Raw genomic sequence first — 25,644 nt, 5'->3', positions numbered from 1 at the left:
TAGCACAATGAAAGATAGTTGTGGTTTTTGGAGATCAATCCTCTAAGCCCCAGGACATTGCTGCAGAAGTTCTATGGATAGTGTCCTAGGCCCAACCATCTTCAGCTGCTTCATCAATGATCTTCTCTCCATCATAAGAGCAGAAGTGGGGATGTTCGCTGATGACTGCAGTGTTCATTCAGTCCATTCAGAACTCCTCAGATACTGAAGCAGTCCATGTCCAAATGCAGCAAGATCTGGAAAACATTCAGTATTAGGCTAATCAGTGCAAGTGACATTCACACCACACATGTGCCAATCAATGACCAACTGTAACAGGGAATATCTAAGCAGCTCACCTTGACATTCAATGGCATACAATCACCAAATTCCCTACTGTCAACATCCTGGGGATCACCATTGGCCAAGAGCCACATAAATACTGTGGCGACAAAAGTAGGTCAGAGGCTGGGAATTCTGTGGCGAGTAACTCGCCCCTGACTCCTGAAAGCCTGTCCACTATCTACAAGGGACAAGTCAGAAATGTGATGGAATACTCCCCACTGGTCTGGATGAATGCAACTCCAACAACACTCAAGAAGCTTGACCCACTGACAAAGCAGCCCGCTTGATTGGCACCCCATCCACCACCTTAAACATCCATTCCCTCCACCACCAGCACACCATGACTGCAGTGTGTACCATCTATGAGATGCACTGCAGCAACTCACCAAGGCTCCTTAGAGAGCACCTTCCAAACCTGCGACCACTACCACCTAGAAGGACAAGGGCAGCAGACACATGGGAACACCACCACCTGAAAGTTCTCCTTTTAGTCATGCACCATCCTGATTTGGAAATATAATGTCATTCCTTCACTGTCACTGGGTCACAATCCTGGAACTCCCTCCCTAACCTACACCACATGGACTGCAGCGATTCAAGAAGGTGGCTCACCACCGTCTTCTCAAGGGCAATTAGGGGTGGGCGATAAATGCTGGCCTTGCCAGCGATGGCAACATCCCATGAACTAATAAAAAAAATCCACCCGATGGTCCATATGAACATTAAACAATGCCTTTTCTATTAATCTCCAGGTAGTGGCTAAGTACAGAAACATTGGGCCAGATCTTGTGCTCATCCTGAGTTCAGGTTCCGTGGTTGGGGTGGGGTGGGGGAGGTGATGGAGGGCGGAGAATCAGAGCAGTGGTTGCCATGGAACCCAACACTGGGATTGCCAGGCCCGGTCTTCCCAGGAATGGGAAAGATCCTTGGCAACTCCTCTGTCGCTCTGTGACAGACCCTAATTTAAATATGTAAAATACCTCTGTACATATATTTCAATGCAGTCTGCTGTGATCTTCCCATCCGTTTCCAATCTTGAGCTCAATGTGCAGCACTCATGTGCCTTCACTTTCCTGTCCACGAGAAGCTGGCGCCACCAGTGCGGGGAAGGGATCAACTCTACATTGTGTGTATGGATGGGGGAAAGGGGTCAACTCTGCATTACTTTATGGATGGGGGAGATGGGAGTAACTCTACATTTTGTTTGCAGGGCTGGCACTCTTTAAAAAATGGCATCAGAACCTGCTCCCACTGCAGGTGATGCTGTTCACGGTGTCGCCGACGCTGCCCCCGCCACGTGATTGGGGGGGTTGCGGGGCAACCGCCATCAATATGTTAAGTGGCTGCCCACCACGGAATCGAGGCAGCACAGCTGCGTGGGCCACGTTCAGGATGGCTGTCATTTTCTCCTCCCAATGGTGGGACAATGAGATCTGGCCCATCATAATAAAGTGAATGCCATTATGCAGGAAGTATGCATGATGTTTTCATTAAATAGCAGTTCACAGTTCCCTCATTATTTGAAGGCTCACATAGAATGAATGGTTACCTGATAGTAAAGCATGGCTACCCGACCCGAACCCGACCCGACCCGAACCCGACCAGACCCGACGACGTGTCGGGGTCTGGTCAGGTCGGGTCGGGTCTCTCTTCTGGGTCCGGCATTCGGGCTCGGATTAGATCGGGCTGGACGCGGACAGAGTGCTGCCTTGCTCAGGGAGGGAACATCTGCACGATTCTGCAGGAATAGTTTGCTGCTGAAATGGAGGATCACAACATTTGGACAAGGTACGTTTGATATAATTAATTTTATTATAGTAGCGGGGTCGGGTCGGGTCAGGTCAGGTCGGGTCAGGCATGGGAAAAAAATCAAAGGACTCGGGCCCGGGTTGGGTTCGGGTTGGATGTGGTCAGGTCGGACCTGGGTCGGGTTTCAATTTCATACCCGAGCAGGCCTTTACCTGATAGGATACCAGGGCTATCCTATGTAGGTATATCTGCTGACTCCACTGAGAAAAAGCAGAGGGACGTAAATAGGATGAAAAAGAAATAACTTGCATTTATATACCTCAAGACCCAAAATGCTTTACAGCCAATTAAGTACCTTTGAGGTACAGTCATTTTTGTAATGTAGGGAAACCAATCAGACAATTTATGCACAGCAAGCTCCCATAGACAGCAATGAAATAAATGATGAGGTAATCTGTTTAAATAATGCTGGTTAAGGGGTAAATATTGGCCAGGACACCAGGAGAACACCCCAGCTATCCTTTGAAATAATAGGATAAGTTACATCCAACTGAGCAAGCAAATGAAGTCTTGGTTTAACATCTAAAAGAAAACACTTCCAACATTGCAGCACTTCTTAGTAATGTAGGATTATATGCTCAAGTCTCTACTATGGGAGCTGACCCCACAACCTTCTGACTCAGAGACAAGATCTCTACCACTGAGCCAAAATTGAGGCTCCTGCATGCAACTAGAATTTTATAATGCATCAAAGGTCCTACTCTCTGGACCCCTCAGGCAGGATTTTCCAGAAAAAGTGTCTAAAATAATCATGGTCTGCCACATATTGCCCAACTTCCTGAAAAGAAGAGTAACCAGCAGGAGAAAGGGGAACTTCAGTATTTAAAAAATGATGACGCACAGGAGAAAGAAATGAGGAAGCAGGGGTGCAGCCAGAGAGACTGGTGTGGCAATCATTCACTGAGAATTTTAACCCTAAATGCCCAACAGAAAGGTTGCAATTACATTCGGCTGATGTCCCACACCATTCCAACTGTCTTCTATTTTACCTGCTTTTTTGAGCAAGCAGCAGGATGCATGCCTGAAGCCAGAGGGGTCCTTCTTTAAATATGCAAATTAGGGTCCACGACTACAATTTGAACTGGTGGTCCAAGTGGGGGAAGCCATTTTGGCTTGAGTTTAACACTTTTTTTTCCATCTTCAGGAGCTCAGCCTACATAAACTCCAATTCATCTGAAACTCCACCTATTGTGTACGAAATTCAGCTAACTTTCCTATTAGCCTCCCCAACCTGCAATTGTTATCCTCCCAACCTTCAATGGCTCCCTGCCTCCATCGTTGATTTCAATTCCATTGCCTTGCTCCAGTGCGCCTTGGGAACCTTGTTCTACTCTGTGTACCAGCTCACATTCTCTCCTCTTCTGCCACTATCTTACTGTGGGCTCTTCCTCTCTCCACTCCACCATCAGTAGTAGAGCCTTCAACCATCATGGCCTGCCTTCTGTAATTCTCTTCCCAAACCTCTTTGCCTTATTTAATTTCTCTCTACCCTTCTGTAACCACCTCCAAGCCTACCTCTTAACCAGTTAACTTGCTGAACTAATCTCCCAATTCTTGCTTAGTAACTTATAGCCAGTGAATAGTGTTAGTGTTCCATTAATGACTATGTATGCATAGGTTGTTGTTATTGTTGTGACTGTGTGAATTTTCTGAAAATTAAAGTAAAGAGCCCCTCTCCATCTCCCTTCTATGTATCTTCCTCTACCATTGACTTTTCCTTATGCCCTCTTCTGACCACTGTATGCCTTCTCTCGTCTTATATATTTCCTCTTTTGGAGCTCTTGATCTAATGCTACTGTATTTCCTTCTCCATTTCTTCCCTTATCTATCTCTCTTCTTCCATCCTTTATCCTTAATTTCAATGAAGCAGCCCGTGTCCAGATACAGCAAGACCTGGACAACATCCAGGCTTGGGCTGATAAGTGGCAAGTAACCTTCGTGCCACACAAGTGCCAGGCAATGACCATCTCAAACAAGAGAGAATCTAACAATCTCTCTCTGAATCCCTCGCTATCAATATTCTGGGTGTTAGCATTGACCAGAAATGGAACTGGACCAGCCATAAAAATACTGTGGCTACAAGAGCAGGTCAGAGGCTGGGAATTCTGCAGCAAGTAACACATCTCCTTACTCCCAATGTCTGTCCACCATCTACAAGGCACACTTCACAGTGTGAAGGAATTCTCTTCACTTGCCCGTATGGGTGCAGCTCCAACAACACTCAAGAAACTCGACACCATCAACTCCACCATGCAGCTCGCTTGATTTACACGCCATCCACCATCTTCAACATTCATTCCCTTCACCAGCGACGCACAGTGGCAGCAGTGTGTACCATCTACAAGATGCACTGCAGCAACTCACCAAGCCTCCTTTGACAGCATCTTCCAAACCCGCTATCTCTACCGCCTAGAAGGACAAGGGCAACAGATGCATGGGAACACCACCTGCAAGATCCCCTCCAAGTCACACACCATCCTGACTTGGAACTATATCACCGTTCCTGCACTGTCGTTGGGTCAAAATCCTGAACTCTCTTCCTAACAGCACTGTTGGTGTACCTGCACCCCAAGGACTGCAGCGGTTCAAGAAGGCAGCTCACCACCACCTTCTCAAGGGCAATTAGGGATGGGCAATAAATGCTGGCCTGGCCAGCGACACCCACATCCCATGAATGAATAAAAACTTTTTTTTGCATGACTCCTTAATCCTTCCCTCCCTTTCTTTCCGTCCCTTTCTCCAGCTGTCTTCATTATTTTCTCATTAACATCTCAGCCTGTATGTACATATTCATACTTTGCATCTTCTTGATATCTCTCATTTTTTTATGCCACAACACTTACATAGCACATTTTTGGGAGCAAAATGTCCCAATGTACTCACCAGAGGAGATTCCCCAGCTTCAGTTGGGTGAAGTTGGAGGTGAATGAAGGTATGGTGGAGAAGATAGGTGTTGAGAAGATTCTTGAAGGTGATGAAGCATGTAAGAATTTAAAAAGAGATTCCGAATGCAGAGCCATGATGACTGCAGGCTCTGCCAGTTATGGTGGAGTGGAGCTGAATGCACAGTGGAGCAGAATCAGAGAGATGGGACATAGGGCTGGAAGTGATTGCATATATTGGGTGGAATGAAGACATGGAGGGATTTGTAATTGAAGATAGGAATTATAAATGCAAGTGCTGAATGCAATGAGCAGTAGAACCTTGGGCTAAGTTTGAACTGGTCATCACTGGGGACATGCAGAATAGTTGAACAAAATTTTATACAGAGTAAGAGTTGGGGTTCTGGACAACTTTAATGGATTCTGCGTCCATGCCTAATTTGAATAGGTTGGAGCACAGGAAAGTGCTGAATACGTCATTGGAGAAGTCAAGCATGAAGAACAGGAAGGAGTGTTTCATAGTTTCAACAGCATTGAAGATGATCATGGAGATGGAAATGAGTGGGCTTGGTGATCAGTCAGATGTAGGTTTGAAGCTTAGCTCAGGATCAAACAGGACATCAAGGTTGGGCATTGTCAGGTTCAGCCTGAACATGTATTAGGGAAAGGAGGTGGAATCAATGGCGAGGGTGCAAAGTTTCTGGAAGAAGCTGGAGAGGATCATTTCACTCTTACCAATGGGTGAAGTAGAAGAACTTCAAGCTCAGCCGTGGCTTGTTGGAAAACAGAGCAACAGTTGAGGATGGTGGTGGAGAGGTAAGGCTGGGTTCCATATATATGGAAGTGGAGCTCATACTTATGGTATATGTTGCAGAAAGATAGCATGGATAAGCAACATGAAAGGGCCAAGGATGGAACTTTGGGATGGGCTACAGGTGATCATGTGGGAATGGATAGAGGATCTGTTGCAGGAGAGTGCACCCATGAAAGTGCCATACCATGGAGACGATTATGGAGGAGGCAGTGAAGTGGAGAGGACAATTACATCAAAATTGTGACACCCTTTTTCATTACTTCCCCTGCATATCTCCTGATTTATGCCAGTTCCTTCTTTTTCATCCTCCTCTTTATCTATTTTGTATCTTCTCTCTCTTCTCCCTTATCTCCTTCTCTACATATTCCTTCTTCCCAATATTTTCATGGCTCTTTCCTGTACCTCCAGTGGATGTTTCCTCTTCTACCTCTCACCTGCCTTCTATGCTTGCTGTCCACTACTGTATCTTGTTTCCTCTGTCCTTCCTTTCTCTTTCCTTCCCATTCCCTTCTCTATTTATCTTTCTTATTGATGCTCTCTTCTCTATTACTCCTGCTGTCTGTCTCCACTCCTGTATCTTCCTTTCACCCTCCCTCTCCTCACCACCATCCTCTTCTATATCTTTGGTTTCTGCTGCCTCTATTTTCCCTCCCCTCATCTCTAATCTCTGTCCCTTCTCTATTTCTCCTCTGCTCATTCTCCCTTTTTCACCCTCTCCAGTTCTCTTCTCCACCTGTTCCCCTCCCCCTCTCCCACCACTGGCCCTGCCATTCTTCCCCCTCTAATTTTACTCTTACATACGAACATACAAATTAAGAGCAGCAGTAGGCCACTCGGCCCCTTGAGCCTGCTCTGCCATTCAACAAGATCGTGGCTGACCTGATTGTAACCTCAACTCCACATTCCCGCCTACCCCCAATAACCTTTTACCCCCTTGCTTATCAAGAATCTATCCACCTCTGCCTTAAAATATTCAAAGACTCCACTTCATTGCTTTTTGAGGAACAGGGTTCCATCGACTCACCACCCTCTGAGAGAAAAACATTTCTCCTCATCTCTCATGCTCCTCCTCTTTGTCCCATCTGTCCCCTTCTCTAGATCTCTCTTCTACCCCCTCCACATTGTTCCTTTCCCTCTCTAACCCCCTTCACCTATGTCACCTCCCCTCTCTATCTCCCCTCCCCTTTGTCCCCTCCCCTTTGTCCCTTCTTGTATAAGTAAATTTCTCCCTGCAGGCTGCAGTGCAGTTCTGAGGATGGCTGCGATTTCTCTGACTTTTGCCGTGTTCCTGGTGTCTGCCAGCACCCTGCTTTCTGCTGTGAGTACCATTGTGTCCTAACAAGTCCTGGTTAACTCATTCGTTACAAATAACTAACTATTAAGTACACTAACATTTCAGATGCTGGAGGGCGCGTTATCCCTCATCACTCTTCTATCTCTGTCCTTTCTCTTCTCAGTCCCCTCCCCTTATCCCCTTTCCCTTCTCTCCTCCTTCCCTCCTCTCTTCCCCCCCCCCCCCCAACACCACCACCCCCCCCCCCCCTCACCCATTTTCCCTCCTCTCCTCACTCCATCTCTACAATTCCTGTTATACAGTTTGGTGGATTTGCTCTCCTTCCTGGGCTCTGGCGGACGAAGTTAGCGCTAGTCCGAGTCACAGAGGTGGTGACAGTCTCGGACAGTCTGTTTGAAAAGTGATTCATTAAAACGGGGCAAGATCCTAGTTCCCAGAGTTCACCAAATGGAAGCAGGATAATAGATGGGGACGGAGGCGCTGGGTGTTGTCCTGATTCTTCAGGGCAGCTCCGACTTGGATAGATGCTCCCCGATCCCACAGGCGTTGCCCCAGGTGTTCTGGACTGTGGCGCTGGGCAGGTTATATACAGAGGAGGAGTCAGTCCCACATCTGAGTAAAGGAGCAACAAGCTTTCACAGCTGGAGTCGAAATCTCGCTGTTTGATGCGAATAAGGATGATCTGAAACCAATATTCATAAGGACGGGGAAGAAATTTCCTCTGGTTGTTGAGTTTGCGACTTGATAAATATTGGGGCAGATTTCCTCTCATTGCTGCACCAAACCAAACACAAATGGAGTCCTTTATACAGACTGATTTTTCTTACATAGTGACCAGGGCTAATATATTGCCCCATGTTCGTTTACACATAAATTCTCGAGAAATAAACAAAATAGGAAGTTTTTTCTTGACGTAGAGAGTAGAGACAGCAAGGGATCTGTTCTGGGGTATCAGTTTTTCACCATATTTACCAATGACTTAGTTTGTGAATAGAATTGTTTCTCCAAGTTTGCAGATGACACACGTTGTGTACATGGAAGCAGCAAGTTACAAAGGGACATGGACTTGTGTCAGTGGGCAAAATTGTGGCAGATGGAACTCAATGTGAGATAATGTGAGGTCACCCACTTTAGATCCATGAAAGAAAAATCAGAATATTTTCTAAATGGCAATAGACGTGGAGCTGTGGAGAGCAAAGGGATTTGGGTGTCCATGCACAAAATTCACTAAAAGCTACCATGGGGGAATAAAAAGTAATCAGAAAGACTAATCTCTTTCCACAGATGCTGCCAGACCTGCTGAGTGAATCCAGCATTTCTTGTTCTTGTTTTTGTTTCAGATTTCCAGCATCCGCAGTATTTTGCTTTTAAGACTAATGGAATATTGGCCTTTATCTCAAAGGGCCTGGAATACAAAGAACTGGATTTTGTGCAGGAGGCGGGACTCCCAGCGCTGGGTCAAAAAGTCGGGGGAACCCGCCTCTGCATTTTTTCAGACCCCCAGAGCAATCGTTCGGTCTTTTGGGGCCAAAGTTTAAGGAGGTGTGATCCCCGTCCCTTTAAAGACTTTATCAGAATTGGTATCCCGCCTCCAAGAGCTGCTGGCCAATCCGAGGGCTGGCAGCTGATCAGTATAAACAGCGCCAGTTCCGAAGAAGGGTCAGTGACCCGAAACGTTTACTCTGCTTCTCTTTCCACAGATGCTGCCAGAGCTGCTGAGTGGTTCCAGCATTTCTTGTTTTTATTTCAGATTTCCAGCATCCGCAGTATTTTGCTTTTATATTAGTATAAACAGCGCCACTGGGAACGGTGGCCAATGCCGGTACTGCAAAGGTCTCAGACCGAGGCCCAGCACTGGAACCCCGGAGAAGAGTTAGGTGAGGCGGGGTCATCGGGGCCAGTCTGGAAGGCCCCAATGAGAAGGGGGCGGAGGGATTGCCGTTCAGTCCGGGGGAGTTGGGGGGGGGGGGGATCCCGGGGATTGCAGTTGTTCCCATTCGGGGTCCTCCTTGGGCCACAAATTGCCCACAAAGGAGGGAACCCTCCCCTCAAGCCGGCAGGGAAGGAACCTCATTTTCCAAGGCATCCTCCCTGTGTGGCAGAGGCCACCGCTCCCACCCCCCGCCGCTGGTGATCCCAGTGGCAGTAGGAAGAGGCCCTTCTTTGGCCTCTGGGTGGGAAGTCTGTCATTGGCCTATCCCGCCCCTGGGACAATCAGAACCGGGAATCCCAGCATCGGGTTCCGTGACGGACGATTCTGCCTCGATTCTCCAGCCACCCCACCACGAAACCCGCTGTTGGGATGAGAACAAAATCGGTCCAAAGAGGAGGAAGTTATGCTTCAGTTGTGAAAAGCCTTGGTGAGACATCTGCAGTCCCACACCCACCACCCGTCAGGAAGTATGTGTTGGCCTTGGACAGGTTACAACAGAGATTGACTAGAATTATACCAGGACTTAAACTATTAGGCCAGGTTCAGAAACGTAGCTTGTATTCCCTTTAGTTTAGAAAGGGGACCTAATCAAGGTATTTAAAATCATTAAGTGATTTAATAGAGTAGTAGTGTCACCAACAGTGCCATCAAGTGGCACTTGGTTAGCAATAACCTGCTCAGTGACGCTCAGTTTGGGTTCCGCCAGGGCCACTCAGCTCCTGACCTCATCACAGCCTTGGTTCGTTTAAACATGAACAAAAGAGCTGAACTCAAGAGGTGAGGTGAGAGTGACTGCCCTTGCCATCAAGGCAGCATTTGACCGAGTATGGCATCAAGGAGCCCGAGCAAAACTGAGGTCAATGGGAATCAGGGGGAAAACCCTCCGCCGGCTGGAGTCATACCTAGCGCAAAGGAAGATGGTTGTGGTTGTTGGAGGTCAATCATCTGAGCTCCAGGACATCACTGCAGGAGTTCCTCAGGGTAAGGTCAGAAGTGGGGATTTTCGCTGATGATTGCACAATGTTCAGCACCATTCATGACTCCTCAGATACTGAAGCAGTCCGTGTAGAAATGCAGCAAGACCTGGACAATATCCAGGCTTGAGCTGATAAGTGGCAAGTAACATTCGCGCCGCACAAGTGCCAGGCAATGACTATCTCCAACAAGAGAGAATCTAACCATCTCCCCTTGACATTCAACGGTATTACCATCGCTGAATCCCCCACTATCAACATCCTAGGGACTACCATTGACCAGAAACTGATCTGGAGTAGCCATATAAATACCGTGGCTACAAGAACAGGTCAGAGGCTAGGAATCCTGAGGCGAGTAACTCTCCTTCTGCCTCCCCAAAGCCTGTCCACCATCTACAAGGCACAAGTCAGGAGTGTGATGGAATACTCTCCACTTGCCTGTATGGGTGCAGCTCCAACAACACTCAAGAAGCTCGACACCATCCAGGACAAAGCAGCCCGCTTGATTAGCACCCCATCTATAAACATTCACTCCCTCCACCACCGACGCACAGTAGCAGCAGTGTGTACCATCTACAAGATGCACTGCAGCAATGCACCAAGGCTCCTTAGACAGCACCTTCCAAACCCGCGACCTCTACCAACTAGAAGGACAAGGGCAGCAAATACATGGGAACACCACCACCTGCAAGTTCCCCTCTAAGTCACACACCATCCTGACTTGGAACTATATCGCTGTTCCTTCACTGTCGCTGGGTCAAAATCCTGGAACTCCCTTCCTGTCAGCACTGTGAGTCTACCTACCCCAAATGGACTTCAGTGGTTCAAGAAGGCAGCTCACCACCACCTTCTCAAGGGCAATTAGGGATGGGCAATAAATGCTGGCCTGGCCAGCGACGCCCACATCCCATGAATGAATAAAAAAAAAGATAAAAAGAAACTATTACCTCTAGTTGGGAATTCAGAAGAAGAAGAAAGGAAAGCATAATCTTAAAATTATAGGTAGGCTAAGAGTGAAATCAGGAAGCAGTTTTTACACAAAGATTGTTGGAAATCTGTAACCTTCTCCTACAAAAGGCTATGGATACTGTGTCAATTGAAATTTTTAAGACTGAGGTGAACAGATTTTTGTTAGGTAAGGTATCAAGAGATATGAAGCAAAGATGGGTGAATGAATTTAAGGTACAGATCAGCAGTGATCTAAGTGAATGGTGGAACAGGCTCCATGAGGTGAATAGCCTAAAGGCCTGCGACTCGACCTGAACCCGACAGGACCCGACGACATGTGTCAGGTTCAGGTCTGGTCAGGTAGCTCTTCTGGGTCCGGATTTTGGGCTCAGGTCAGGCTGGGTCCGGGTCGGGGTCAGGCTGGGTCCAGGTTGGACACATACAGTACTCCACAGATTCTGAGTCTGCGGAGAGAGTGAGTGAGCGCCTCTATGACGTCATTGCGCTCATGCTGCAGCAGTGCAGCTTCCTTCCATTCCATCCATCCAAAAGTGGTAAGTACAGTGAGTGTACTATGGTCGGGTTGGACTCGGGTTGGGTTGAGGTCGGGGTTGGGGTTGGGTCGGGTGCCATGGATCGCTCTGCTGCACAGGAGGGGAGGAAGAAGAGTGGCAGGGCTATAGTGATAGGGGATTCAATCGTCAGGGGAACAGACAGGCGTTTCTGTGGCTGCAAATGAGACTCCAGGATGGTATGTTGCCTCCCTGGTGCTCGGGTCAAGGATGTCTTGGAGCGGCTGCAGGACATTCTGAAGGGGGAGGGTAAACTGCCAGTAGTCGTGGTACACGTCGGTACCAACGACATAGGTAGAAAAAGGGATGAGGTCCTGCAAGATGAACTAAAGGAGTTAGGAGCTAAATTAAAAAGCAGGACCTCAAAGGTAGTACTCTCAGGATTACTTCCTGTGCCACATGTTAGTGAGTATAGGAACAGGAGAATACACCAGATGAATGCGTGGCTGGAGAAATGGTGCAGAAGGGAGGGATTTAGATTTCTGGGATATCGGGACCGGTTCTGGGGAAGGTGGGACCTGTACAAGCGGGATGGGTTACACCCGGGCAGGACCAGAACTGACGTCCTCGCGGGGGCGTTTGCTAGTGCTGTTGGGGAGGATTTAAACTAGACTGGCAGGGGGATGGGAACCTGAACGGGGAGACTGAGGAGGAGGAAACAGGATAGAAATGAAGGACAGGAAACAAAGAGGCATAAGTGGAAGGCATAGAAATCAAGGGCAAGAAACAAATAGGGCCATAGTGCAAAATAATGCTAAGATGACTAAGAATGTTAAAAAGACAGGCATAAAGGCATTGTGTCTCAATGTGTCGAGTATTCGCAATAAGGTAGGTGAATTAACCGCTCAAACAGATGTAAATGGATAAGATATAGTTGCGATTAGGGAGCCATGGCTGCAGGGCGACCAAGGATGGGAACTGAACATCCAGGGGTATTCAATATTTAGGAAGGACAGGCAAAAAAAGAAAGGAGGTGGCATAGCGTTGTTAGTAAAAGAGGAAATCAATACAATAGTGAGGAAGAATATTTGCTCAGAGAATCCTGATATGGAATCTGTATGGGTGGAGCTAAGAAACACCAAGGGGTAGAAAACGTTGGTGGGGGTTGTATATAGACCCCCAAACAGCAGTGGTGATGTAGAGGGTGGCATTAAACAAGAAATTAGAGACGCATGCAATAAGGGTGCAACTGTAATTATGGGTGACCTTAATCTACATATTGATTGGGCAAACCAAATTAGCAGTAATACTGTAGAGGAGGAATTCCCGGAGTGCGTATGTAATGGTTTTTTGGACCAATACATTGAGGAACCAACTAGAGAACGGGCCATCCTAGACTAGGTATTGTGTAATGCGAAAGAATTAGTTAACAATCTTGTTGTGCGGGGTCCCTTGGGGAAGAGCGACCATAACATGATGAAGAATTGTTCATTACGATGGAGAGTGAGAGATTTGATTCTGAGACTAGGGTCCTGAATCTAAATAAAGGAAACTTTGAAGGCATGAGGCGTGAGTTGGCTATGATAGATTGGGGAACACTACTTAAATGGTTGACAGTGGATATGCAATGACTAGCGTTTAAAGAGTGCATGGATGAATTACAACAATTGTTCATTCCTGTCTGGCGCAAAAATAAAACAGGAAGGGTGGCTCAACCATGGCTTACAAAAGAAATTAGGGATAGTATCAGATCCAAGGAGGAGAAATATAAAATGGCCAGAACAGGCAGCAAACCTGAGGATTGGGAGCAGTTTAGAATTCAGCAAAGGAGGACAAAGGGATTGACTAAGAAGGGGAAAATAGAGTATGAGAGTAAGCTTGCAGAAAACATAAAAACTGACTCCAAAATCTTCTATAGATATGTGAAGAGAAAAAGATTAGTGAAGACAAATGTGGGTCCTTTACAGTCAGAAATGGGGGAATTTATAATTGGGACCAATTAAATACATACTTTGATTCTGTCTTCACAAAGGAAGACACAAATTACCTCCCAGAAATGTTGGGGAACATAGGGTCAAGTAGAAGGAGGAACTGTATGAAATCAGAAACAAAAACAAGAAATGCTGGATTTACTCAGCAGGTCTGGCAGCATCTGTGGAAAGAGAAGCAGAGTTAACGTTTCGGGTCAGTGACCCTTCTTCGGTATGAAATCAGTATTAGTAGGGAAATGGTGTTAGGGAAATTGACGGGATTGAAGGCCGATAAATCCCCAGGGCCTGATAATCTACATCCCATAGTACTTAAGGAAGTGGCCCTTGAAATAGTAGATACATTGCTCATCATTTTTCAATATTCTATAGACTCTGGAACAGTTCCAATGGATTGGAGGGTAGCTAACGTAACCCCACTATTTAAAAAAGGAGGCAGAGAAGACAGGGAATTATAGACCGGTTAGCTTGACATCAGTAGTAGGGGAAAATACTAGAGTCCATTATAAAAGATGTAATAGCAGAGCAATTGGAAAACAATGACAGGATCGGACAAAGTCAACATGGATTTAGGAAGGGGAAACCACACTTGACAAATCTACTGGAATATTTTGAGGATATAACTAGTAGAATAGCTAAGGGGGAACTAGTGGATGTGGTGTATTTGGATTTTCAGAAGGCTTTCGATAAGGTCCCACATAAGAGATTAGCGTGCAAAATTAAAGCACATGGGATTAGGGGTAAGGTACTGAAATGGATAGAGAACTGGTTGGCAGACAGGAAACAAAGAGTAGGGATAAATGGGTCTTTTTCTGAGTGGCAGGCAGTGACTAGCGGGGTACCACTGGGATCGGTGCTAGGACCCCAGAAATTTACAATATATATTAATGATGTAGATGAGGGAATTAAATGTAATATATCCAAGTTTGCAGATGACACAAAACTGGGTGGGACTGGGAGCTGTGAGGAGGATGCAGAGAAGCTCCAGTGTGATTTGGACAGGTTGAGTAAGTGGGCAAATACATGGCAGATGCACTATAACTATATATTGGGAAAGAGGGAGATGCAGCGAGACCTGGGTGTCCTTGTGCACCAGTCGCAGAAAGTAAGCATGCAGGTGCAGCAGGCAGTTAAGAAGGCAAATGGTATGTTGGCCTTCATAGCAAGAGGATTTGAGTACAGGAGCAAGATGTCTTGCTGCAATTATACAGGGCCTTGGTGAGTATTGTGTGCAGTTTTGGTCTCCTTATCTGAGGAAGGATGTACTTGCTATGGAGGGAGTGCAGCGAATCTTCACCAGACTGATTCCTGTGATGGCAGGACTGACGTATGAAGAAAGATTGGGTCGATTAGGCTTGTATTCGCTAGCGTTTAGAAGAATGAGAGGGGATCTCATAGAAACCTACAAAATTCTAACAGGACTGGACAGACTAGATGCAGGAAGGATGTTCCCGATGGCGGGGGAGTCCAGAACCAGGGGTCACAATCCAAGAATAAGGGGTAAGTCATTTAGGACTGTGATGAGGAGGGATTTCTTCACCCAGGGAGAGTGGTGAACCTGTGGAATTCTATACCATGGAAAGCAGTTGATGCAAAATCATTAAATATATTCAAGAAAGAGTTAGATATAGTTCTTAGGGCTAAAGGAATCAAGGGCTACGGGGAGAAAGTGGGAACAGGGTACTGAATTTGGATGATCAGCCATGATCGTATTGAAGGGCCAAATGGCCTACCCCTGCTCCTATTTTCTATGTTTCTATGGTTCGGGTCGGGTGCGGGAAAAAATGGAAGGACCCGGGCCGGGTCGGGCTCGGGTCCGATGTGGTTCTGTTGGGTTTGGGTCGGGTTTTTTTCCAGACCCGATCAGACCTTTAGAATAGCCTTCTTTCTGATACTGCTGTGCAAGTTCTAATTAGCTGAGGTTCACTGACCTGAGGTTTGGGACGGGGGAAGATGGGGCTGATTCTCTGACTCATTTCCTAAAGCAGGCCAACTAGTTTCCAAGGGTATTCTGAGGGTTATTAGTTTGTGGACACTGAAACTGTTCTTTTTGTAAGATACTTAGGTTAAAAGATGGGTGGAATTTCACATGGGTGAGTGCATGGGCACGGGTGGGATTTAAGTCACGGAAAAATGCGAGCACTTTGGGAAGCTGGTTCCAACCCGCTGATTTCCACATTTAATTCCAACACGTTAGGCTGCAGCGAGCAACCAGCTTGGGAGAGGCGGGGGCCACTTTCAACACGTTAAGCGCTCAACGATTAACATGGCTTTTGCAATTTAACTATGGGACCATGGGTTTCCCCAGCTTCCTGGAACTCGCCAGTGAAAGCAAAGTGAGAACACAGCAGTAATTGAGGGCACTGAAGACACAACAGAGAAATATGCCATTGAGTACTAACACCTCACAGCTGCTTTCTTGCCTGCTTGTGTGAAAGGCTTTGTTCACAGTATTTATGCTGAGAGGTTACTTTACAGACTTTGGAGGTGTCTTCTACTCTTTGGAGGTTAGTAGGTCTGATCTGTACTTTGGAGCTCTGATGTTCAGATCAGCATGGGTGTCGCTTACACTGTGTTACTTTGGACCTCAATGAGGGCCAAGATGACCAGCACCAGCAGCAACACCAGGAGCACCAGTAGCATCTGCAGCATGAACACCAGCAGGAGAAGGAGCAGCACCAGCCTGCTACTCACAGACCTGCAGCTCCACAGGAGAGAGGGGATCAGCAAAGAGGTGCAGCGTGCAGGAGGCCATAGTCAGCACACAGGGTCTACAGACAGAGGATAAGCTTCCTTGACATGTCGGAATACCAGAATCTCAGGAGGCTTAGAGTGTCAGGTCCGGTGGTTACAGACATTCGCAGCCTGCTGGAACAAGACCTGCAGTCAGGCCATGCTTTACTCGTGACTGTCAAAGTCACCATTGCCCTCAATTTCCTTGCCTCTGAATTGTTCCAGGGCTGTGCTGGAGACATTTGCAGGATCTCACAGTCAGCAGCCCACAAATAAATAAGACAAGTGACTGATGGCTTGTTTGCCAGGGCTGGCAGTTATGTACGTTTTTCCTGTGATGACACCAGTCAGACTGGGTTTGCGGCGCTGACTGGCTTCCCACAGGTGCAGGGAGTCGTCGGCTGTACCCATTTGGCAATGAAGGCACCCCCAGTTCACCCAGGAGTATTCATCACCCGCAAGGGCTTCCACTCCATCAATGTGCAGCTGGTGTGCGACCATAGAAAGATCTTTATGAAGATGTTTGCAAGATTCCCTGGCAGCTGTCATGATGTTTTCGTCCTGCAGCAGTCCACCCTCCCTGAACTCTTTGAACCGGTTGGCTGATCGGAAACAAGGTGCGTAATAATCACTTAAAATGTTCTTACCTTGAGAGTTCAAATTCATGTCTTTAATATCCCACAGGTGCAGGTGGGGCAGTTTTTGGCAGGGTCCTCATGGGCTCCAAAAGCCAGAGGACATCAGCCAAGAGCCTCACAGCAGTCAGAGCAGGGACCCAAGCAACCTGCCTCTACCTCTGTTGAAGCCACAGGGTGAATGTCAGTGGTGGATGGGGATGGGAGGAGGTGCACAGACAGAGAGGGATAGGTGTACCTGCAAGGTCAGTTGGTGTGAGGAGTGATGTGCTAGAGTAGGCTTGAGTGGGCAGAGTGAGGGGGTTGGGGTGATGTGTAGTTGAATGTGCCACTGTACTCCCCTTCCTGCCCTGCTTAGGTCATTAAACCACTTTCAGCATTGAATCCATGAACATGACACCATGCTCCTGCTGCTGACCTCATGGGCAACCTCCAGTCAGCCCTTCTTTGGGCTGAATTTTCTGATCACGCCACCAGGAATGGTGACAGGTGTGCAAAATGACAGCGCTCTTCTCCGCTGTTCCAAAAAGTTCAAACTGGTCATCCTTCTGATCATGTCAGAGGTCTGAGCAAGGTTGGCCCCATGGTTCAGTGATGCCTCCCTGATTATTCTCCTCCTTGCTGCAAGGGGAAGGAAGTACCTTTCCCCAGCGATGGAAAGAAGACAAAGCAAACCTGGACGGAGATCGCAGAGGAGGTTAGTAGCTGTGTGGTCACCCGACGAAACTGGAACCAGTGTAGGAAGAGGGTCAATGACCTTCTGTGTTCAGCAAAGGTAAGTGGCACGTTCCAAAAGTGCTAGGTGTGATCTGGTTGGCACTACACCGTATGCCACATGGATGCCACTGCCATTTCAAAGACAGGGAGGTCATAGCAGATTGATGGCAGATGACTGGCTGCATATGTGAATCAAGTCTCCCTTGTCAATACCTCAGAGCAAGTTAGACCCATGACAGATTGAGTCAGTATCCCAGACAAAGCATCCCCCAGGTGTTGATGAAGTGCCCATGTTATTGGAACTGTGATGTTGAAGTTTGGCAATGTTCAATATCTGCATCCTTGCTTTTTAAGGAGAAGAGGGCCCATAACAGGAGGGAGACAGCCAGGACCGGTGGCGGAGTGCTTGACCTGTGTCCTTTAAGCCAAGCCGAAGAGCGGGCACTGCAAATAACTGGGAGGCAATGAGGATGCACCATCTCTGACGTGTGCAGGAAGGCTCGAAGGAGCCTTGAGAGGGAGGAGGAGAGAATTTGCTCCACATGTTGGGTATCTGCTCAGGGCGATTTGAGTGTGCACACCGGCTCCAAATCCCCTCCGCCAGTGAGCCAAGCTCCAGCAGCCAGGATGCCTGAGTGCACTCCTGCACTAGTGCAGGAAGCCTTGCAGGAAGCCTTCAGGCAGCCGGGCCTCCCCCCTCCCCCATCCCAGGCCTCAGGAACCCAGAGGATGCCCGCCGAAGTCATCCCAAGCCAAGGGGCATCATGATCAGCAGCCTGTCTCCAGTTCAGCTGCTGTCGCTGAATTGGATCTTGCCATTCACGCTAAAGGGTAAGATAGTACAGAGGCTGAAAACTTGACACTACATGCATGAGGGTGAGTTTTGCTCAGAAGTATATTTATTGCAAGTCATGGATTTCGGAAATGCTCCATTATAAGGCTTTGCCGTGCCTCACTTGCACGCTGCTCAAGGTGTCTGCCCTCCATCACTCTGCTAAGATCTTCCATGGCTGCTTGGCCTTGTGTGGCCTCTATGCCCTCTTTGTCAGATGAAGTTTCATATTCCCACGTCTTCCCCCCTCTGTAGAACTATGTTATGTTGAATGCAGCAGACCACAACAATGTGCCCAACCTTCTGTGGGGCATACTGAAGGTTCCACCAGATCTATCGAGACAGTGGAGCCGCATCTTCAGAATACCAATGGTCTGCTCGATGGTTGCTCTGATGGAGCCGTGACAGGCATTGTAATGCTCTTCTGCATCATTGCTGCAGTTACTTACAGGTGTCAGAAGCCATGTTCTGAATGGGTAACCCTTATCTCAGAGAATCCACCCTTGAAGGCATGCGGTGGGGGGGGGGGGGGGGGGAGTGAAAATATGTGGCACCTGGGACAGCCAAAATATAAATGAGTCATGGCAGTTTTCCGGGGGAAGCGGGCACACACTTGTTGGAACTGCTTTCCGTGTTTGCATACTAGTTGTACATGAATGGAATGAAAACCCTTCCTGTTGATGAAGGTGGCTGCTTGGTCTGTGGGAGCCTTGATGGCCAAATGCTTGCAATCGATCACACCTTGGACCAGTAGGAATCCTGTAATGGCCCCAAATCCAATGCCCCTCTCGGTCTGACTCTCAAGGTCTGTCTTGTAGCACACAAACTCATCAGTCCTTCTGAAAACAGCATTGGTCACCTCCTTGATGCAGCGGTGCGCTGCAGATTGAGAGACCCCACACATATCCCCGGCGGATCCCTGGAATGATCCACAGGCATAGAAGTTTACGGCCACAATAATCTTCAGGGCCACAGGCATAGGGTGACCACCAAAATCCATTGGTCGCAAATCATCATTGAACAGAGGTCTGTGACTGCCTCTCTGGACAGCCAGTCTTCTCCGGCAGTTCCGCTTAGACATCTGCAGGTATGTCAGGTGAGTTCTATATACTCGCTGCTCTATCTGTGCTTTTTGTTGCATTCTTAGCTGCTGCTGCTCACATCTGGGAGACTCCTCTTGCACTGCAGCTGCCTCTTGGGTCCGCCTCTGGTGGATTCGCCTCAGCACTGCACGGGGATCTAAGAAAACAGGGTGAATCATACCCATCTCTATCCTTCTTGGCCCTTCGGCTTCCTTCAAAGGTTAAGTTTACCTATCTGTGTAAAGAGATGTTGTAATTTTAGATATGGGAAGCCTACATTAAACCATGGTATGGATTGATGTTGGACCTGAAACAATCCCAAAAGTGTGAGCCATCATGAGCGAACCAACAACATTTCAGTGCTCTGCACTGGCCTTCCGAAAGAAAACCACCTCTGCACTTGCTAAGTTCTCCCAACCCCCATCACAGACACACCACTTGCAGAGTTCTCCCAATCGCACCCCTCACATATAATGCAGTTGTCGAGTTCTCCCAACCCCCCACCTTCACAGCCAATGCAGTTGCCATGTTCTTCCAACCAACCACTTCTCCTAGATAACAGCAGTAAAGTCAATTACCCTTTTAGGTCACTGAGGACTCTCGCCTCAGTGCCGCCAACAGAATTGGAATGCAGCATTACAGCTTTGAGATCCATGGCAGACAGATCCATGCTAATTCTCCACCCCTCCCCAACCCAAAAAGCATAAAATTCAGCCCTTTGTCTCACCTGCAGGCTTCTTCCTCCGATCAGTAGTGAAGAGTCTCTCCCTGTGGGCCCTTACAGCCCCCAGCATCACCTCCAGGGAGGTGTTAGTAAAACAAAGTACAGCCTTTGTATGTCTGGACTCCATTCTGCTAATTCCTTCTGTCCTGAGTTACCGGAACCACCAACTCCCCCACCTCGCAGCACATCATGAAGTTGAAATCCAGCCCTATGTGACACTTTAGTCAGACTGTTTCTATCTATTGGGCTGCTTGGTCCAGGGAGCCAATTTCTCATCTGCTGATGGTCATGCTTTGAATTTTCCCCTGTAACAATTTTTGACAATACTCGTATGAAATGGATACTGCACCACAAGTCTAGGTTTAGGTCAAACAATATCAGTTTCATAAATAAAAAGAAGAAATGCTGGAAATACTCAGCAGGTCTGGCAGCATCTGTGGAGAGAGTAGCAGAGTTTACGTTTCAGGTCAGTGACCCTTCATCAGAACTGGCAGATATTAGAAATGTAAAAGGTTTTAAGCAAGTAAAGCAGGGGGTGGGGGTGGGGGAAAGAGATAACAAAAGAGAAGGTGTTGATAGGACAAGGTCACAGAGAATATTCGACCAGAAGGTCATAGAGCAAAGGCAAATGGTATGTTAATGGTGTGCTGAAAGACAAAGCATTAGTGCAGAGAGGGTGTGGATAGACCGTAAAGCACAAAGCACTCCAAGCACAAACTTTAAAAAAATAACACAGAAACAGTGGGTAGGCACAGTAGAAACAAACTAAACAGGTGTTCCACAAAGCGGTCACCCAATCTGCATTTGGTCTCCCAACCTCCGCTCAGTCTGTAAGCATGACCCCCGAGGTTCCGGTTGCTGGCCATTTCAACACCCCCCCCCTCCCCTCTGCTCTCATGCTCACATCTCTGTCCTGGGATTGCTGCAATGTTCCAGCGAACATCAACGCAAGCTCGAGGAACAGCATCTCATTTACCGATTAGGCACACTACAGCCTGCCGGACTGAACATTGAGTTCAATGATGAATTTAGAGCTTGGATTAGTACTTGGAAATATGATGTTGTTGCTATTACAGAGACTTGGTTGAGGGAAGGGCAGGATTGGCAGCTAAATGTTCCAGGCTTTTGAAGCTTCAGGCAGGATAGAGGGGGATGTGAAAGGGGTGGGGGAGTTGCATTACTGGTTAAGGAGAATATCACAGCTGTACTGCGGGAGGACACCTCAGAGGGGTCATGCAGCGAGGTAATATGGGTGGAGCTCAGGAATAGGAAGGGTGCAGTCACGATGTTGGGGGTTTACTACAGGCCTCCCAACAGCCAGCGGGAGGTAGAGGAGCAGATATGTAGACAGATTTTGGAAAGATGTAAAGGTAACAGGGTTGTAGTGGTGGGTGATTTTAACTTCCCCTATATTGACTGGGACTCACTTAGTGCTTGGATGGGGCAGAATTTGTAAGGAGCATCCAGGAGGGCTTCTTGAAACAGTATGTAGATAGTCCAACTAGGGATGGGGCCATTCTGGATCTGGTATTGCGGAATGAGCCCGGCCAGGTGGTCGAAGTTTCAGTGGGGGAGCATTTCAGGAGCAGTGACCATAATTCCATAAGTTTTAAGGTACTTGTGGATAAGGATGAGAGTAGTCCTCCGGTGAAGGTGCTAAGTTGGGGGAAGGCTAATTATAACAATATTAGGCAGGAACTGAAGAATTTAGATTGGGGGCGGCTGTTTGGGGGTAAATCAACATCTGACATGTGGGAGTCTTTCAAATGTCAGCTGATTAGAATCCAGGACCAGCATGTTCCTGTGAGGAAGAAAGACAAGTTTGGCAAGTTTCGGGAAGCTTGGATAACACAGGATATTGTGAGCCTAGTCAAAAAGAAAAAGGAAGCATTTGTAAGGGCTGGAAGGCTAGGAACAGATGAAGCACTTGAGGAATATAAAGACAGTAGGAAGGAACTTAAGCAAGGAGTCAGGAGGGCTAAAAGGGGTCATGAAAAGTCATTGGCAAACAGGATTAAGGAAAATCCCAAGGCTTTTTATACATATATAAAGAGCAAGAGGGTAACCAGGGAAAGGGTTGGCCCACTCAAGGACAGAGATGGGAATCTATGTGTGGAGCCAGAGGAAATGGGCGAGGTGCTAAATGAGTACTTTGCATCAGTATTCACCAAAGAGAAGGACTTGGTGGATGATGAGCCTAGGGAAGGGAGTGCAGATGGTCTCAATCATCTCATTATCAAAAAGGAGGAGGTGTTGGGTGTCTTGCAAAGCATTAAGGTAGATAAGTCCCCAGGGCCTGATGGGAATACCCCAGAATACTGAGGGAGGCAAGGGAAGAAATTGCTGAGGCCTTGACAGAAATCTTTGCATCCTCATTGGCTACAGGTGAGGTCCCAGAGGACTGGAGAATAGCCAATGTTGTGCCTTTGTTTAAGAAGGGTGGCAAGGATAATCCAGGAAATTATAGGCCGGTGAGCCTTACGTCAGTGGTAGGGAAACTATTAGAGAGGATTATTCAGGACAGGATTTACTCCCATTTGGAAACAAACAAACTTATTAGCGAGAGACAGCATGGTTTTGTGAAGGGGAGGTCGTGTCTTACTAATTTGATTGAGTTTTTTGAGGAAGTGATGAAGATGATTGATGCAGTGGATGTTATCTATATGGACTTTAGTAAAGCCTTTGACAAGGTCCCGCATGGCAGACTGGTACAAAAGGTGAAGTCACATGGGATCAGAGGTGAGCTGGCAAGATGGATACAGAGCTGGCTCGGTCATAGAAGTCAGAGGGTATCAGTGGATGGGTGTTTTTCTGAATGGAGAAATGTGACTAGTGGTGTTCCGCAGGGATCAGTGCTGGGACATTTGCTCTTTGTAGTATATATAAATGATTTGGAGGAAAATGTAGCTGGTCTGATTAGTAAGTTTGCGGACGACACAAAGGTTGGTGGAGTTGCGGATAGTGGTGTGGATTGTCAGAGGATGCAGCAGGATATAGATCGGTTGGAGACTTGGGCGGAGAAATGGCAGATGGAGTTTAAACCGGACAAATGTGAGGTAATGCATTTTGGAAGGTCTAATGCAGGTGGGAGGTATACAGTAAATGGCAGAACCCTTAGGAGTATTGACAGGCAGAGAGATCTGGGCGTACAGGTCCACAGGTCACTGAAAGTGGCAATGCAGGTGGATAAGGTAGTCAAGAAGGCATATGGCATACTTGCCTTCATCGGTCGGGGCATAGAGTATAAAAATTGGCAAGTCATGTTGCAGCTGTACAGAACCTTAGTTAGGCCACACTTAGAATATTGCGTGCAATTCTGGTCGTCACACTACCAGAAGGACGTGGAGGCTTTGGAGAGGGTACAGAGGAGGTTTACCAGGATATTGCCTGGTCTGGAGGGCATTAGCTATGAGGAGAGGTTGGAAAAATTCGGATTGTTTTCACTGGAACGACGGAGGTGGAGGGGCGACATGATAGAGGTTTACATAGTTATGAGCGGCATGGACAGAGTGGCTAGTCAGAAGCTTTTTCCCAGGGTGGAAGAGTCAGTTACTAGGGGACATAGGTTTAAGGTGTGAGGGGCAAAGTTTAGAGGGGATGTGCGAGGCAAGTTCTTTACACAGAGGGTGGTGAGTGCCTGGAACTTTTTTTAAAATTCTTTCATGGGATGTGGGCGTCGCAGGCCAGGCCAGCATTTATTGCCTATCCCTAATTGTCCTTGAACTGAGTGGCTTGCCAGGCCATTTCAAGGGCATGTAAGAGTCAACCACATTGCTGTGGACCTGGAGTCACATGTAGGCCAGACCAGGTAAGGACAGCAGATTTCCTTCCCTAAAGGACATTAGTGAACCAGATGGGTTTTTACAACAATCGACAATGGTTTCATGGCCATCATTAGACTAGCTGTAAATTCCAGATTTATTAATTGAATTCAAATTCCACCTTCTGCTGTGGTGGGATTTGAACCCATGTCCCCAGAGAAATACCCTGGGTCTCTGGGTTACAATCCAGTGATAATACCACTAGGCCACCGCCTCCCCACTTGCTGCCAGGGGAGGTGGTGGAAGCAGATACAATAGCGACGTTTAAGAGACATCTTGACAAATACATGAATAGGAAGGGAATAGAAGGATATGGGCCCCGGAAGTGCAAAAGGTGTTAGTTTAGGCAGGCATCAAGATCGGTGCAGGCTTGGAGGGCCGAATGGCCTGTTCCTGTGCTGTACTGTTCTTTGTTCTTTGTTCAATAATTTCAGAGCATGACGGGCCCCCCTTTTTACTTGGTTAGTTTATTTTAGTTTTTTTAGTTTGTTTAGTTTGTTTCTACTGTGCCTACCCACTGTTTCTGTTTTTTCTTCGTGTTGGTACTTGGAGTGCTTTGTGCTTTACAGTCTATTCACACCCTCTCTTCACACAAGCTTTGTCTTTCAGCACACCATTAACATACCATTTGCCTTTGCTCCATGACCTTCTAGTCAGTTATTCTCTGTGATTCCTCTGTCTTATCAACACTTGTTTTCTATCTCTTGCCCCACCACCCCGCTTTACTTGCTTAAAACCTTTTACATTTCTAATATCTGCCAGTTCTGATGAATGGTCACTGACCTGAAACGTAAACTCTGCTTCTCTGTCCACAGATGTTGCCAGACCTGCTGAGTATTTCCAGCATTTCTTCTTTTTATTTCAGATTTCCAGCATCTGCAGTATGGTGCTTTTAATATCAGTTTCATGTTCACTGTGAGGCTGTGAAGGGGAATCTCAGCATATTATTAGGAACTGACAGCTGTGCTTTGCAGGAAGCAGGATACCAATTCCAGAAAGTTCATGGAGTGCTGGAGAATGGGAATCGATGTGTCTGCAAAATGCAATTTTCTGAATGGGAATTTCCGGTGGAAAGATATGAACTGCTACAAGATCTGTCGGTGAACTGCACCAAATCGCTGGAACAGAGGAAATTAGAGGTGATTTTTAAAAAATTCGTTCTTGGGATGTGGGCGTCGCTGGTTAGGCCAAAATTTATTGCCCATCCCTAATTGCCCATGAGAAGGTGGTGGTGAGCTGCCTTCTTGAACCACTGCAGTCCATGTGGGGTAGGTACATCCACAGTGCTGTTAGGAAGGGAGTTCCAGGATTTTGACCCAGCGACAGTGAAGGAACGGCGATATAGTTCCAAGTCAGGTGTGTGACTTGGAGAGGAACTTGCAGGTGGTGAGCAAATGTGAACACCAGCAGCTGTTCACCCACACAGGCCAACATCATACTTCACAGATAGGGCAATACAGATCTGGACACCTGTTCACATAGACAGAGCAACCCAAACATTGACACTCATTCACACAGACTAGGTGATGCAGACGCTGAAGCTCATTCACCCAGACAGTGATACACAGGCACCGACACACATTCGCCAAGATAGGGAAACATAGACACTGAAACCTATTCAC

The 25,644-nt window shown here is 47.3% G+C and overlaps 1 protein-coding gene across 1 annotated transcript in view; it reads left to right on the top strand.

Annotated features, from left to right (window-relative positions):
• The first annotated feature begins 6,927 nt into the window (after positions 1-6,927).
• LOC137379229 (olfactomedin-like) overlaps positions 6,928-25,644 on the top strand; it is a 35,410-nt gene continuing 16,693 nt past the window's right edge. The window contains exons 1-2 of the mRNA XM_068049938.1: positions 6,928-7,147; positions 24,997-25,161. Of these exons, the coding sequence (XP_067906039.1) occupies positions 6,983-7,147; positions 24,997-25,161 (330 nt within the window). The 5' untranslated portion in view covers positions 6,928-6,982. The remainder of the gene's footprint in view (positions 7,148-24,996; positions 25,162-25,644) is intronic.

The sequence above is a fragment of the Heterodontus francisci genome, chromosome 17, assembly GCF_036365525.1.
Source record: "Heterodontus francisci isolate sHetFra1 chromosome 17, sHetFra1.hap1, whole genome shotgun sequence".
NCBI lineage: Eukaryota > Metazoa > Chordata > Chondrichthyes > Heterodontiformes > Heterodontidae > Heterodontus > Heterodontus francisci.
This window is presented reverse-complemented; position numbering and strand designations above follow the sequence as displayed.